Source organism: Boleophthalmus pectinirostris, unplaced genomic scaffold (assembly GCF_026225935.1).
Source record: "Boleophthalmus pectinirostris isolate CB_2022bp ecotype Guang Dong unplaced genomic scaffold, ASM2622593v1 HiC_scaffold_2, whole genome shotgun sequence".
Lineage (NCBI taxonomy): Eukaryota > Metazoa > Chordata > Actinopteri > Gobiiformes > Gobiidae > Boleophthalmus > Boleophthalmus pectinirostris.
Window position 1 is genome coordinate 316,159 of NW_026571152.1, and position 17,500 is coordinate 333,658.

General features: G+C 42.0%; 1 protein-coding gene across 1 annotated transcript in view; it reads right to left on the reverse strand.

Annotated features, from left to right (window-relative positions):
• The window catches only part of plxnb2b (plexin b2b), a 438,171-nt gene that overhangs the window by 109,394 nt on the left and 311,277 nt on the right, over positions 1–17,500 (reverse strand). Inside the window, exons 22-23 of the mRNA XM_020919155.2 lie at positions 9,037–9,231; positions 2,319–2,498 (exon numbers count right to left, since the gene is read on the reverse strand). Of these exons, the coding sequence (XP_020774814.2) occupies positions 2,319–2,498; positions 9,037–9,231 (375 nt within the window). The remainder of the gene's footprint in view (positions 1–2,318; positions 2,499–9,036; positions 9,232–17,500) is intronic.

Consider the following 17,500-nt stretch of genomic DNA (forward strand, 5'->3'; position numbering starts at 1 on the left):
GATAAAACCCTCCGAAATTATGCACAATATACTAAAATAAATTTGCTTCACTGAAGAAAGATTGATCATTTAATGAACACAGAAAGGTGAGATTTTGGCAAGACAAAAGTCTTGTGGCCTTGTCATATGATGCACCCAATCCTAGATTACAGCCTCACCTGTGATCAGTTACTGATCAATCAATTAGTGGGTGTGTATAAAAAGAACCCCAGCACACCAGACCTTCACATCAACTGCAACTTGACCTCTGACAACATGTCTAAGATCCACCCTGAGACCAAAGTGTTAATTATCAAGAGGCTGAAGACTAGATCCACTGCTGAGGTGGTGACACCTTCAATGTGTCTCAGCGTCAAGTACAAAGAATAAGAAAAAGATCTGAAATGACTGGAGATGTTTTTGACAAGCCCAGGTCCGGCAGACCCCGCAAGACAACTGCTCGGGAGGACCGTTTGTTGATTCGAAAATCCAAGGCCAGCCCCTTTTCCACTGCAGCAGAGCTCCACCAGGCCTGGTCACCTCAAGTCCCTGTGTCAACCACAACAGTTTGTAGAATTCTGTCTCAAAATGGCCTCCATGATTGAATCAGTGCACAGAAACCAGCACTAAACAAAAGGCAATTAAAAAATTGTGTGGCATTTGCCAAGGCCCACAGCCTGCTAAAAGGATGGACACTGGAAAAGTGGCAGAAGGTGGATTTCTCAGATGAATCCTCGGTTGAATTACATCACAGCCGCCGTAAATATTTCAGGAGACCTACTGGAGCCCGCATGGATCCAAGATTCACCCAGAAAACAGTTAAGTTTGGTGGCGGAAAAATCCTGGTCTGGGGTTACATCCAGTATGGGGCTGTGCGAGACATTTGCAGGGTGGAAGGCAAATATCAATATTCTAAAATATCAAGAAGTATTAGCTCCTCTTACATTCCCAACCATAAAAGGGGTCAAATTTTGCAGCAGGATGGTGCTCCATCACATACTTGTATCTCTACATCAAAGTTTCTCAAGGTGAAGAAGATCAAGGTGCTCCAGGACTGGCCAGCCCAGTCACCAGACATGAACATCATTGAGCATGTCTGGGGTAGAATGAAAGAGGAAGCATGGAAGGCAAAACCAAAGAATCTTGATGAACTCTGGGAGGTATGTAAGACGCTTTCTTTGCTATTCCTGATGACTTCATCAACAAACTGTATGAATCATTGTTGAACCGCATGGATGCGTCCTTCAAGCTCATGGAGTCATACAAGATATTAAATATGGATCTCACAGCACCACTACTTTCTGTAGGTGACAAAACTTTTGTCTTGCCAAAATATGACATTTCTGTGTTCATTAAATGATCAATCTTTCTTCAGTGAAGCAAATTTATTTTAGTATATTGAGCATAATTTGGGAGGGTTTTAGCTTTCATATGAGACATTTCTAAAACCAATGGATTAATTTAAAGTCAGGTTATAAGCTTTTGTTTCTACAAAATGGATAAGCGACAAGACTTTTGTCAGGGACTGTATAGTGCACAAGCAGCTCTTGTGCACTCTATCTATTTTATTGTCCAATAACCAGGAATTGTGCATTGTTGCATGCTAGCTGTTGTTAGCTTTACCATGGTAGCTTTACCACTGCAAACCCTTTAACTGGAACTAGTTGTGTTTTTCACATTTATAAGATAGCAAAAATTAGCCTTTGATAAAACCAAGCCCTAAAACCTCATTTGTGTCATTTGTTTGTCCCAATATATAAACATTTAATGTCACACTGAGGACATTCCAGGCATGGCAATAACATTTCTTTATGGACAAGCAGGTGGACAATCCCCTCCCCAAAAAGTGCACCTTTAACAGTGCACTTACCTCCTCATAAACATATCCAGGGTTGTGTTTTGTTTCATTCACATGTTTGAGTAAACTTTTATTATTATTCTGTCTTCATCTCCAAAGCTCAAAATGCTCTCTTCCACCTTGTGATGTCATTAAGTGGTAGTTTTCTAGTTTACCAATACCTGTGTTTGGAGTTTAAAAACAAAGTAAAGAACTTCCTGTATCACCACATGACATCACAAGGTGGAACAAAAGGTTTTCCGTTTGACAGAAGAACTCAGCCTAAATATACAGGGTTTGTGTGTTAAACATGTGTGAATGAAACAAAACACAACTCCATGTCTGTCTGTGATGAAGAAACAATATTAGAACAAAGATCACAAAATAGCGTATCGGCCCTTTAAGTACAATTAGTGACCACTCCCCACACCTCTGGCTTATTATGACTGTATAATTGAACTATTTTGACAAACTAACTCCCCTCAGTGTAACTCCTCCTCACCAGCAGTTCAAGCAGCTCTGGCCTGGTGTCTCGTCTTTGGCGTCTGGACCTGGAGCGGGGAGGGGTGGAAGGAGCATCCAAGAACAGTTTATCATCCTGGAGAGTGTTGACCGTACAGCGCACCTCCCCCACAAACGCCTGGGCCTCGTGAGCCGTCATCGCCCGGGAGAAACCACGGCCCTGTGGGAAAGAACATGTGGAGATCAGATTTAGTCTTCATTTATTATAAAGATGGACAGCACAAACAAACAGAGATCAAAATCATTATTTGAGTTTGATAACTGGACCTGCAAAAAAAACTGCCTATGCAAAAATCTTGTTCTACCTGTAGTTAATAGTTGACAAAAAACACGTTATGTAACTTTTCTGGTGGAGGGTCTGTCAAATACTTTTCTCCACAGAGATGTTATTGCTTTGTCTGGAATGTTTCACAGTATAGCATTAAACCTTTCTATCTACATGGAGACCAAACCAGACCAAGTTACTGGGCAGATCTGTGGAAAGGCGACCCCGCTCACAGTCAGAATACCTGTTTTTCTAGGTATGTTTGAGTTCTAAAACTACCTGTAACTGAATAAACGTAAGGTAGAGCTGTTTGATATCGTACTGTAGAACAGATGTGTCAAACTCAGGCCCGGGGGCCAAATTTGGCCCGTAAGATGATATCAAATATGTATTAGAGCTGGCCCACCAGCTACAGATAGGCTATAGAGACATTATTTATTTAAAATGTTGTTAATATTTTTTATATTCTGCTTGTTCTGGATTCAATGTTTAAGCAAAACTATTATTAAACATTTATTTTAATAAGAAAATGTTCAACATTACATATTTCAAAAGAAGAGAAAACATGCAGATGTTGTTGACATTTTTCAATAAATATTTAGTTTGGCCCACGACTCCCAGTTTTTAATTTCAGCCCTCTGTGTATTTGAGTTTGACACCCCTGCTGTAGAACATTCAAAGCAGAGCAGTGAAGTATCTATAGAAACAAGAAGGTGATGTATAGTATTAGTATTTGATTTTGGATACTTTTGACAACCTTTGTGAAAAGCTCTACAAACATTCTGAAATGCAAGATGTTCCTGTATTTGTTCATATTTCAGTCTGAAATGTGAATGCTCTTGGAGTTGTGTACAGTGTGCTGAGCAGGATCCTACTTTTTAAACATGTATTTCAAAATTGCAATTAGAGTTTTCTTCCAAAATCATGCAGTCCTAATTTATGATAAAAAAAGGCAAAACCCAGACTGAGTTTTAAAAGTAGAAGTTGCCAGATACATTTATTACTCCCTGAGATTGTAAACAGAACTGAAAAAAGAACTTTCCACGTGAGGCCATTTCTAATAAACCAAAACTAACACACATCTGGTCTACGGTTCAAATAAAATCACACAAATTTGGGACTGAATATGAAGCTAAGACAGGACTAGACCAGAAAGAAAATAGGACTATAATAGGACTAGAATAGGACTAAACCAAGACTAAACCAGGACTAAACCAGGAAGAGAACAGGACTAGAACAGGACTGAACTAGGACTAGACCAGGATGAGAACAGAACTAGACCAACACTAAACCAGGACTAGGCAAGTACTAGACCAGGACTAGACCAGGACTGAACCAGGACTAAACCAGGACGAGAACTGGACTAGAACAGGACTAAATCTGGACTAAACCAGGTCTAAACTAGGACGAGAACTGAATTAGAACAGGACTAGATCAGGACTAGATCAGGGGCCTCATTTATAAAGCTTGCTTACGCAAAAATCCGTGCGTGCGCGCTTCCTACGCCAACCGCGGTATTTATAAAACTCGCCTAAGGTCCCGAGTTGGCGTAGAGTTAAGCAAAGAGCCTTTGCTTAACTCTACGCCAACTCGGGACCTCCTGTAAGTTCTACGCAAAGTCTGGAGACACGGGGAAAAAGCGACACTCGTGGAGAGAACTCTGTTCACTTCTGCCTCTCTCCACGAGTGTCGCTTTTTCCCCGTGTCTCCAGACTTTGCGTAGAACTTACAGGAGGTCCCGAGTTGGCGTAGAGTTAAGCAAAGAGCCACGCCTTCGGCGAGTTTTATAAATACCGCGGTTGGCGTAGGAAGCGCGCACGCACGGATTTTTGCGTAAGAAAGCTTTATAAATGAGGCCCCAGGACTAGACCAGGACTAGAACAGGACTAAATCTGGACTAGACCAGGACTAGAACACGATTAGAACAGGACCAAGACCAAAATCTACATCAGGACTAAACTAAAAAAGTGGAAAGTAGGACAAACTGTAGTGGCTATACTGGATTGATCCCGTCAGATCTCAGAAGCTCAGCAGGGTCAGGCCTGGTTAGGACTTGGATGGGAGACCACTGGGAAAAATTAGGTGCCACAGGGGGGCGCCAGTTGTAAAAAACTGTTGTTGTGTCCTTAGGCAAGTCACTTCACCCTCATTGCCTAGTATGAAAGTGGTGTGTGCGTGAGTGTTGGTGGTGGTCGGAGGGGCCAATGGCGCAGATTAGCAGCCTCGCTTCCATCAGTCTGCCCCAGGGCAGCTGTGGCTACAATAGTAGTTTACCACCACCGGGTATGGAGTGAATGAATAATGCTCTGTAAAGCGTCTTTGAGTGTCCAGAACAGTGTTATATAAAACTGATGCATTATTATGATTATTACAAAACCCACTTGAAGAAGCCAATGTACAACTTATGTCCCAGCACCACACTTTGAGAATCAGAACCAAATCAAGACCTCAAAGATCCTGCAAATATTTGAAAATTTGAACATTTTGAGATTTTTAAAAGTTTGATTTCAGAGTTTATTTACATGACTGATACGTATTAAATTAAATGATTAAATGAAAGATGAACCAGTTTTTGTATAAAACTGAAGGTTGTACTCAGAGACCAATTACATTTGATCAGTAGTTTGTGCACAAACAAAGCCCCCACTGAAAACTCAGCAGCCACACATTCTACAAAGTTAATTACAATTGGAAATCTATTAGCAGTCTTTTTTTTTTTTAAAGTACATAAAAAACTATTCAAATCAAAGTCACCTCCAAAGCAGAAACAAAACTGAAGAAATCGTAGCAGCAGACATAAATTACCTACAAATGATCAACCTTTAGAATAAATATTTAAAATTTTCAGTATCACGATTTACTGCTCCTAAATACACTGCTCTACTGCATTAGTAATATACACAACATCTAAACTGACAGTCTAAAACATGTAAACGAGACCTTAGTATTTAGGCACATGCAGTGTACACAATAAGAGCTCCTAATAGACTTGAACCAGGACTGAGCCAGGACTTAAACACCAAAACACATCTAAACCAGGTCTAAATCGGGTCCAGTCCGAGTCTAAACCATTTTTAAACCATTTCTAAACCAGGTCTACACCAAGACTACCCCAGGACTACCCCAGGACCACACCAGGACCACACCAGGACCACACCAGGACTACCCCAGGACCACACCAGGACCACACCAGGACCACACCAGGACTACCCTAGGACTACCCTAGGACTACCCCAGGACCACACTAGGACCACACCAGGACCACACCAGGACTACCTCAGGACTACCCCAGGATCACACCAGGACTACCCTAGGACTACCCTAGGACTACCCCAGGACCACACCAGGACCACACCAGGACCACACCAGGACCACACCAGGACCACACCAGGACTGAACAAGGAGTTAAGCAGAAGTAAAAAGGCCTAAACAGGGGGATATTCCACGTAGTGAGCTAAAGTGAAAGCTTGGTTTATTTGGGCAATTCAGGCCTGTCAAAGCCTTAGTTCTGTTCAACCAAAGTGACTAACCAGAGGTCACGCTGAGGTCCTGCAGTAACAAGTACCCAGGCACAAACCAGGTGAGGACCAGACTAACTGTCAAGATTATTTTAGTTCTGTCTTCAAGAGCTTCTAAAGAAACAGTTTAGTCAAAAGTTTCAAAAGCACATGCATCACACACCTGTGTTAGAACATGTCTATGTTTGATATAGTCTAAAAAGTGACTTTTATAGTCATGTGTCGCTTAAGACTTTTACAGTCCATACACTCCTGCACACGGGACACACGTGTGTGTGGATGCTGCACTATCAAAAATGCACAAACCATTTAAAAGCCTATGGTGATTATTTCATTCAAATGATGTTGCACATGTGTCTGTTGTGAGGGGCAGTGCAGCTTTTACACACAGACAGACGCTGGTTTGGGGTCTGAGGATGACAGTAGGTTCTGTCTGTTTGCTCCGTCATCATCCAGTTCCATGGCTCAAATCAAACTCTGCAGGTGCACGCTGTGGCTCCAGTGGCTCCTGTCGTTTAATCAAATCATAAAAAACATAAAATTTTTGGCCCATTTTCCCGTGACGTTGCTCCATTGATTCAGGCCTGAATTAGCTTTGGTCAGTTAGCTTATATCTGTCAAGGAATGAGTTAAGGTGGAAATGGACTTAAGGGGGAAATGGAGCTAGTTTCAGCTCAGGATTTCACAATAGGCCTAGACTTGTTAAGCAAGATTGATGGAACATCCTCCAGACTTCTAAACCAGGTCTAAACCAGGTCTAAAGCAGAACCTAGGTTTAACCTAGACTTGACTTGAACATAACCTGGACTTAAACAAAAGTCTAACTCTCCATTGTGTTCTCCCAGTGTAACACCAAAAACTACAAGATGTGAGTCATTTATTTCCTAGTTAACACTTACAGTAATGTGCTAAAGAGCTTATTTTAAATGTTTCTCTGTGGGAGCCAGAAGTGATTAAAGACACTGGAATTATGCTTTCGCAACTTTCATCGAGTTATTTCGGAATCGCTCCCGACCCACTCACAAGTGGAATAATACACATTACACAAAAACGCAATGTTCTTAATATATTTTACATATAGAAAAAGCTGAAATTAAATTACAAACAACAACTACTTTCTAATAAATGTCTAGTTTTCCCAAATGCTTCTCCTGGTCTAAGCACATTCACCAACACACACAATAGACAAACCTCATTTCAATGCCAATTACTCCAGCATTATTGTGCTATGTGGTAATTCTGTGGCGTGCATATTTATTTATATAGAGACTTGTTTTGTGAAGTAAATAGGGGCCAATTCAAATGCCTGGTTCCAGCCCATTGACCCAGTCATAAGCCAATATATTAAATCCTCTCTATTTGCATACGCTTTGTTTTTCTCCGCTCTTGGTAATGAGCAGCTCAAGTCAACTCGTGTAGAGCGTTTAAACAAGTCCGTGTTCCCCGTTCATTTGAGCTAAACAGGAACTTTCTCTTAAATTAAAAATGTGTTTCATTTAAGAGAAATTTACAAAACTTTGTGATAATTTTAAATGGGGATTATGGAGCAGTAAGTCACAAAATTAAATGTGAGTTTATTATGGGAAGAAACATTATTATTGTACCATTATTTACAATTATTGACCCCATGACCACACAAGGGTGAAATACTCAGCAGTCCTATATTACAGAAAATGAGCTTTTTGTGCGCTTTTAGTCAAAATTTTGAATGTTTCATCAAAAGCATCCCTGGAGTCTACAACTACAACTACAACTACAACTACATCTAAAACTATAACTACAACTATAACTACAACTACATCTAAACTAAATCTACTACAACTACAATCTAAAACTATAACTACAACTACATCTAAAACTAAAACTATAACTACAACTACATCTAAAACTATAACTACATCTAAAACTACAACTATAACTACAGCTACATCTAAATCTAAAACTACAAGTATAACTACAACTACATCTAAAACTACAACTACAACTACAACTACAAGAAACTGATGCTGAACACCAGTCTCTTGTTATTTTTGCTACTTATTTAGAATGTAATATTACCGTTTATATTTTTGCTCTTTGCTATTAAAATATATTGGGATGTGTGAGCTACTGTGTCCAAGTCATTTCCCATGAGTCTGAGTCTGAGTGTGAGCATGAGTCTGAGTCTGAGAGTGAGCGTAAGTCTGGGTCTGAGCATGAGTCTGGGTCTGAGTCTGAGAGTGAGCGTGGGTCTGAGTCTGAGTCAGAGAGTGAGCGTGGGTCTGAGTCTGAGAGTGAGCGTGGGTCTGAGTCTGAGTCTGAGTCTGAGTCTGAGTCTGAGAGTGAGCGTCTGGAGTCTGAGAGTCTGAGCGTGGGTCTGAGTCTGAGAGTGAGCGTGGGTCTGAGTCTGAGAGTGAGCGTGGGTCTGAGTCTGAGAGTGAGCGTGGGTCTGAGTCTGAGAGTGAGCGTGGGTCTGAGTCTGAGTCTGAGAGTGAGCGTGGGTCTGAGTCTGAGAGTGAGCGTGGGTCTGAGTCTGAGAGTGAGCGTGGGTCTGAGCGTGAGTCTGAGTCTGAGTCTGAGTGTGAGCATGAGTCTGAGACTGAGCGTAAGTCTGGGTCTGAGCATGAGCATGAGTCTGAGTCTGAGTCTGAGCATGAGACTGGATCTGAGTCTGAGTCTGAGAGTGAGCGTGAGACTGGGTCTGAGTCTGAGCGTGAGTCTGGGTCTGAGCGTGAGTCTGGGTCTGAGCGTGAGTCTGGGTCTGAGCATGAGTCTGAGTCTGAGAGTGAGCTTGAGTCTGGGTCTGAGAGTGAGTCTGGGTCTGAGTCTGAGTCTAAGAGTGTGCATGGGTCTGGGTCTGGGTCTGGATCTGGGTCTGAGTCTGAGTCTGAGCGTGAGTCTGGGTCTGAGTCTGAGTGTGTGTATGTTGGACTGACCGTGACAATGATGATGCTGGCCTCGGTGATGACCTTCTTGCTGATGTTGTTGAAGGTGGGGTTGGGGTGGTACTCAAACGGTTTGAGCTCTCGGACCCAGTTGTCCAGCTGGATGAAGGTGGTGAAGTGTCCTCCAGAGGCGTTCACGGCTGGAGATGAAAACTGGATCATGGAGTCATTCTTCTCACGGTACCTCTGGAACCAGGAGATAAGAGAAATTTTTAAAAATGTATAGAAGACATTTAAGACACACTTTAACCAAGAGAAATTGTTAGTTTTAGAAATTATTTATAATGCTGAAAATTCAACTGACAGCAAATGTATGAATGAATGAAATGAACAATATGCATTTCATTTATAGGCAATTTTCAAAATCTGTTTTACATTTTTATTCATTACACAAATAAAATATCCCAGTCTGGATAAATGACAAGACCAGTGTAATCTTACATCTATTAACATATCCTTCTATAATGCACATTGTGTTTTGATGACATGGATACAGGAATTTTTATCAGTGATTTAACTTTTTTGTTCCTCATCAATTTTCACTTGACAGGAGTAGAACTAGGAAGAATATTTTCCATAAGTAACATCCACCAAACATTTTCGTCTGCTTATCCGGGGCCGGGTGGCGGGGGCAGCAGCCTAAGCAGGGACTCCCAGACTTCCTTCACCCCAGACACGTCCTCCAGCTCCTCCGGGGGAACCCCGAGGTGTTCCCAGAACAGCCGAGAGACATAGTCCCTCCAGCGTGTCCTGGGTCTTCCCTGGGGCCTCCTCCTGGTGGGACATGCCCGAAACACCTCCCGAGGGAGGCGTCCAGGAGGCATCCGGAACAGATTCCCGAGCCACCTCAACTGGCTCCTCTCGACGTGGAGGAGCAGCGGCTCTACTCCGAGCTCCTCCCGTGTGACTGAGCTCCTCACCCTATCTCTAAGGGAGTGCCCAGACACCCTGCGGAGAAAACTCATTTTGAGCGCTTGTATCCGCAATCTCGTCCTTTCGGTCATTACCCAGAGCTCATGACCATAGGTGAGAGTAGGAATGAAGACTGACCGGTAAATCTTCACCACAACGGTCCCATACAGCGACCGCATCACTGCCGAAGCTGCACCGATCCGCCTGTCAATCTCACGTTCCATCCTTCCCTCACTCGTGAACAAGACCCCAAGATACTTGAACTCCTCCACTTGAGGCAAAGACTCCCCACCCACCTGGAGAGGGCAAGCCACCTTTTTCCGGTCGAGAACCATGGCCTCAGACTTAGAAGAGCTGATCTTCATCCCAGCCACTTCACACTCGGCTGCAAACCGCCCCAGTGCACATTGCAGGTCCTGGTTTGATGAAGCCAACAGGACAACATCATCTGCAAACAGCAGATATGAGATCCTGTGGTCCCCAAACCGGACCCCCTCCGGCCCCTGACTGCGCCTAGAAATTCTGTCCATAAACACAATGAACAGAACCGGTGACAAAGGGCAGCCCTGGCGGAGTACAACATGCACCGGGAACAGGTCTGACTTACTGCCGGCAATGCGAACACAGCTCCTGTTCCGGTCATACAGGGACCGGACAGCCCTTAGAGAAGGGCCCCGGACCCCATACTCCCAGAGCACCCCCCACAGGACACCACGAGGGACACGGTCGAATGCCTTCTCCAAGTCCACAAAGCACATGTGGACGGGTTGGGCAAACTCCCATGAACCCTCGAGCACCCGATGGAGAGTGTAGAGCTGGTCCAGTGTTCAACGGCCAGGACGAAAACCACACTGCTCTTCCTGGATCCGAGGTTCGACTATCGGCCGGATTCTCCTCTCCAGTACCCTGGCATAGACCTTACCGGGAAGGCTGAGGAGTGTGATCCCCCTATAGTTGGAACACACCCTCCGGTCCCCCTTCTTATACAGAGGGACCACCACCCTGGTTTGCCAGTCCAGAGGTACTGTCCCCGAACGCCACGCAATGTTGAAGAGGCGTGTCAGCCAAGACAGCCCCACAACATCCAGAGACTTAAGGTACTCAGGACGGATCTCATCCAACCCCGGAGCCTTGCCACCAAGGAGCTGTCCAACCACCTCAGTGACCAGGGTGATGCACCACACAAAGTTACAATTTGAAAAAACCTCCCATATATACTTTATATAGTACCGGTACTGAGTTGTATCCATGCATTTCTTAATACATTTTGATTTGCACTTTTTCTGATTTTGTGCCTTTTTGTATCAAGTATCAAAATATTTGAGAAAAGGAAAGCCCTAAAGTGAAAATATGGCACAGTATTAGAGATGGAAATTGCAGTGTGGGTGTTGAGAAAGCCTGCATTTCTCTCTGAGTGGAGTTTGGAACCCGGTCGTCACAATGGGCCAGTCTATAGACATGTTGTGTTGGAGCTGCTGTGTCTGTGATGAATCAGAACACTGTATTCAGTCCCTGCACCTCTGGCTTTGTTTACGTCCTCTGATCGGCTACATACACTGACACTGTGGAAGCACGGATCCATGGAAATGAATAGACAACTTTGAATAAGGTCTTTTGTGGATTTTTATCAGTCGACATCCAACAAATAGTCTCTTTATGCAACATTATGTAACTCGCCAAACTGTATTCTCAATAAAACGCTGTATTCACAACATCGCTTTCAAGTGGTAAATATGAATTTAAGCAAAACAACTTAACCAAGCTTCTATGCAAATGGATTATATTTTAAGGCCATCTATCTGAATTGTATTTCGTCTGTACAAAATAGAAAATACTGCAGGACAACTTAGTTTATGCATTTTGAAGTGAGTACCCTATACAAGTAATTTAACTGTGACTGTCTTTGTGTCCATTACGACTCTTGTTTGGCTACATTTCTTTAAAGTAAAACACAGGGACATAGTACTATACTCTACAATAGCAGTAAAACAGACTGACGCCTCACAGCAGAACTGCCCAGTCATGTTCTGGTGTGGTTTGTGTGCCACAGAAACACACTGCAAATAAAATAGTCTCTGCTATTACTGCATTTCAAATGACACAACAGCATTCTATATACCAATATTAATTAACACAGATGGGAATAGCTAACATTAATATTGTTAAAATGCAAAAGTATGTTGTAATACAGTGAGTTCTTAGGAACTCACTAGTCAATAATTGAAAATACTAGGTTCAAAATTTTTGAGTTTATCTTTTGGATATTTCATGGCAAAATACAATGTAATCAATAGGGAAACCAGGTCCTTGCCCCCCATTTGGGAGTAAGTAGAGGTGAGATCGGGCCTAAAAAATCCAGCCCGACCCGGCCCGCGGGTATTAAAACCCGACCCAGCCTGAGCCCGACCAATTAACTTGATTTGCAGGCCCGAGCCCGAAGCAAACCCGAAATGTCATATTTTATTTGTGAGGACTCAGGAGGAGGAGCAGTGCTCAGCGTCGAGGTGCCAGTCTTTTTGATCTCGTATGAAAGCAAAGCGCCACATTGACTACATTCAGCGAAGCCAACGCAAGTTTCTGTAGCATTTTCAACAATCAATTTGAAGCTTTTCCACACCTCACTCTTACCGGTGCGTGTTTGTCTTTTCAGTTCTCCTGCCTTTAGTTTAACTTCTTGCTCCTCCATATTGGGGATACCAGGTCAAAATAGATGCAGACTTGCGGAGGGGAAGATTATTAAATTAAGAGGGGGTGTTCACGTGCGCAGAGCTCTGGCTCTGCGGATCCTGTTTAGTAGTTAAATAGCAATTACATTACATTACTTCTCTGTTTTATCCATATTATTTATTTTATAACAAGTATTCCTTAGTTTAGTATCCACACATCGTTTTAGCATACATTTTATAAACATATATTTATTTGAAGCCCGAGCCCGACCCGACCCGAAGTAATGATTGATATTTTAGGTCGGGTCGGGCTTGGGCTCGGTCTTAAGATCTTACCTCTAGGAGTAAGAAATCACATTCTGAAAACCACCAGTTGTTTATTTAATATGATTTGATGAAATAAAGGTTTTACTATGTATTGGTTGTTTTCAGATTCTAGAATGTGATGATACTTCCAGATGAAGGGCAAGAGCCAGTTTTTCTTTTAATTACACTGTTCTTTGCCATGAAATAAAGAAAAGGTAAATTCCAAAATATGGAATCTAATCATTTTTCTTAATGTCTAGGCTCAGGACCATGCTATATTACAACAGAAATCTGCAGTTGAAGCTTTTTATTTTAGCTGCCCCCCCCATCTGTATTAAACAATATTGCCCTATATATAATAATGCCATCTGAAACTCAGAAATTAGACAGTGTGAACAAAGGATTTCACTAAATCAGAGCTGGGATAATAATGGAGACAACGAAAAAGTCAGTGTTTCTCCTCCCAGTATTTATAAAACAAACATTTGATTTGGGGATGTGACTAATTTGTGCTTTAATCTGGTGTACACAGATCTTCACTGAGATGAAGGTCCTTTGCCACAGTAAAGAGAGGCCCAGAGCCGTGCCATGACCCCTCAGCCTGATTGGATTCAGATTCAGAAAACTTTATTTGTTCCAGAGGGCAATTCATCTGCAGCATTCTCAGAATATTTCTCACATACACATAAACACAAACACTGTAATGGACAAAACAACAATATATAATAATGCAAAATGCAGGTGGAGTGGCCTCCCTGATCTGAACCCATGCGGTGTTCTGTTACTGAACTTCTGTGCTAGTCACAGTTTGTCCATAACAAACACCATGTTCCAGCACAAGGGTGTCCATCACTGCACATGGCAACAGGACACCCTAGGCTGAAGGTCGATGATTGACTTTGTCATCGTGTCATCTGATTTCCAGCTGCGTGTCTTGATCACTCGGGTGAAGAGAGGCAGAGCTGTCAACCAATCACCACCTGGTTGTGAGTTGGGTTCGCTAGCCTCGGAGGAAGCCGGAAAGACCTGGCAGGCTCAAGCGTGTAGTAAGGGTCTGTTGGGAACGTCTGTTGGGATGCTCTGGGAGTATGTTAAGGGTTGTCCAGTCCCTGTATGACCAGGGTCAGAAGACATTCTGGCATGGAAACATGCGGATGACGACTTCCTGTGGGCTCTGTTGGCGATGTGACAAAATCGATGTGAGAAAATTTTATTTTATTTCATTGTATTCTTTCTTTTTACTTTTATAAATTGTCTATTTATTTATGTATAATTTGTCTAATTTAAATTAAAAAAAAGATGCCATTGTAGCATCCGTTATGTTTGGTAGATCAACAGTTCCAATCAACTCCCTGTAAGTGACATCGAAAACACGATTAGAGTCCTGTCCCCCACGGAAAGTTTTGGCAGGTTCAGGTGAATCCATGATTTTATCACATGCCCAGTGTCGGGAACTACACCAGAAGTCGTCATCTGCATGTTTCCAGATATCTTCTGGTAAGCGTGAATAGAGCCTTTATTGGACTGAGAGAAAGGAGGAGGTGGGCAGACAGTTCAAACTCAACCATGTTCCTCACTCATGGTTAAAAATTCAGATACAGGATCTTTTATTTCACTTGTCATTTCTGAATGACATATCTCTTGTTTGACTCTACATAATAATAATTACAGTGCAGACATTGGTTAAAGACTTAAAGGTGTACTTAGTAACATTTCTAAGGGGGGTCCGCCACTGGCTTGTCTCCATGGATATGTTACTGTTTTGTCTAGAATATTCCATCGTATAGCTAGTAGCTATACTAAAGCATTAGTCCACTGATCCGGAGGTTGGTGGTTTGAATCCCGCTCTCAACATGAACATCATTTTTTAAGGCGGTCAGATCCACTGACCCACAGGTTGATGGTGCTTCCACAGATCAATACTTTTGTTCTGTCCTTGAGCAAGACACTTAACCCACCTCACCCCCAGTGTCTATGTGTGTGAATGGGTGAGTGGTTCTTTGTTGTAAAGTACTTTGAGCCTTGAGGGTGGAAAAGCACTGTATAAAAATGTGACCATAACCATTTAAACCTATCTATCACAAGCGAGACAAGCAGGTTACAGCACTACACTACATTTATCACGCCGGTAAATTGGACTCAAATGCAACACAAGTACACAGGCAAACAAAGTCTTATTTAAATAACTGAAAGGAAATGTTTATAATGACAGCTCAGACTGAAAATATAACAGAGGAATATATGATATTAAATGTGAACAAAAATATCTTCCAAGACTGGGAATACACTAGTAAAAAACTGACTGGGAGTAAACTCAGGAACAGGGACAGCAAACAGGGAAACACAGAATTGCAGAGGTCACAAGGTTTTTGGAGCTTGAGTGTCTGTCTTTACAAGTTGACAATCTGTTGACTTAGGGAGCAGAGGGAGTATATATAGACTGGGCCTGGGCTGATTACAAAATGAGAGGCAGCTGTAGGAAAAGGAGGACCTGAACAGAGTGAGAAATGGAACTGGACTGGGGGAAAACAAGTAAACAAAAGGCAGAACTGTGACAACATTACATTAGAAGTCAGATCTGTGGAGAGGCGCCCCTATTCACATTTTTGTGTTTTTAAGCAAAGGAAACACATAACATAATTAATAAATGCTAGATGGATAAGTTTAATGTCATACCATGGCCATACCAGCTTGTCAAAGCCTGATCCCGTCAGATCTCAGAAGCTCAGCCGGGCCTGGTTAGGACTTGGATGGGTAGGATGGGAGACCACTGGGAAAATCACGTGCCAGAAGGGGGCGCCAGTTGCAGAAAACAACCTGTCCTGTAATTTACCACCTCTGGGTATGAAGTGAATGAATAATGCTCTACAAAGCATCTTTGAGTGTCCAGAAAAATGCCATATATAAACGGATGCATTATTATTATTATTATTATTATTATTATTATTATTATTATTATTATTATTATTATTATTATTATTATTATTATTATTATTATTATTATTATTATTGAACATTCCAGGCAAAGCAAAAACATCTCCATAGAGACAAGCAGGCACCAGAAATTTATGGTAAATTATTAGTATACGTTTTCTGGAGTTAGTGTACAATACAGTTTAGATTGATCAGTAAAATGAAATGTAAAAAAAAAGTACATCTGCTAACCACTCTGCCATTAACGCCCCATAAAACCAGCTTCCCCTACTTCACTTTGGACATGCACCTGTCCATTGCCTGATTGGCATTTTAATCAGGCTCTCTATAGGCTACACCAGTCCACAATTATCCACATTTACTGGGGCTCAGTTGAGAGCAGAGTCTTTAAACTGTGGCGTGTGGAGGCTTAAGAAGTTGACCATGCCAGCTTTTGGAGATAACATTTAACATCTGGTGTAGGAGTGTGTGCCAGCTGCCACACTGAAGCCCGGGTCCCTGGGAGCCGCTTAAGGGCCCCGCGTTGGCACAGGCAGGAGAGGTAAATACCAACAAACACTTCATCTGTAGCACCAAGCATTTTCTTATTAGTTTTAGAGCTTAAAAGCTGAAAGTCCTTTACACCTGGGGTAAGTGTGGACTACTTTTTTTTTGCAAAGGTGGTGTTTTTGTTGTGAAGAAACTTTTGCATTTAAATTAAAATGTTTTAATTTGAAGCCAGGTAAACAGCTTGCCATTTGGTATAGTTAGAGGTTGATGGTTGGTTGATTTTGAACTGTCGTCCTGGTTTAGTCCTGACCTAGTCCTGATCTGGTTCAGACCTCATTTTGGCCAAGTGTTGGTTTAGTCCAGGTTTAGTCCCGACCTATTTCTAGTTTAGTCATGGTTTAATCCTGGTTTAGTCCCGACATAGCTTGGTCCTGACCCAGTTTTAGCCTAGTTCTGGTTTGGTCTGGGTTTAATTCAGGCTTTGTCCTGGTTTGAGAAGAAGTTTTGAAGCCATTTTTCTTATTTAGTTACTATTTTATTTGGGTTACATCCTGCGTAACTGAGCTCTAAAATATATTGTAATTAAATCTACATGTGAGCAGTAGCAATGATTTAAGTAATGTATTAAATTATTTATTGAAAAAAAAAAAAAAATTACCGCTACATTTTAGCTTTCTACACATAAAATGTTCAATTATTTTAGCACTTCATATCCTGTGTTTGGTGTAAAAAATTATTTTCTGTCAGTCTATTAGAAATCACAATTCAATGTATTACTATTGTTTTCTTTGCAGTCCTACTGGTTAAGACTTTAGTCCTGGTTTATAACTGGTTGAGTTCACATTTGGTCCTGGTTTAGATCTGATTTAGTCCATGTTCATTGAAGTTAGTCTCCGCCTAGACCTGCTTTAGAAAATGTTTTGTAATTACACTGAAAAGCACTAACCTCACTGCTCTGTTTAGTTATACATGAAACTACTGTGTCTGTTGTGCTTGAACTCACTCACTCACTCCACTTCAGGAACAAGACGTAATAACACAAATAGACCAATGCTTTTGAGAGAACAAGGTTGTGGGAACAACTACAATGCAGTAAAATCAACAGACTGTTCTTTGCAAGAGAGAGAGAGATCTATACCCCTACTGAA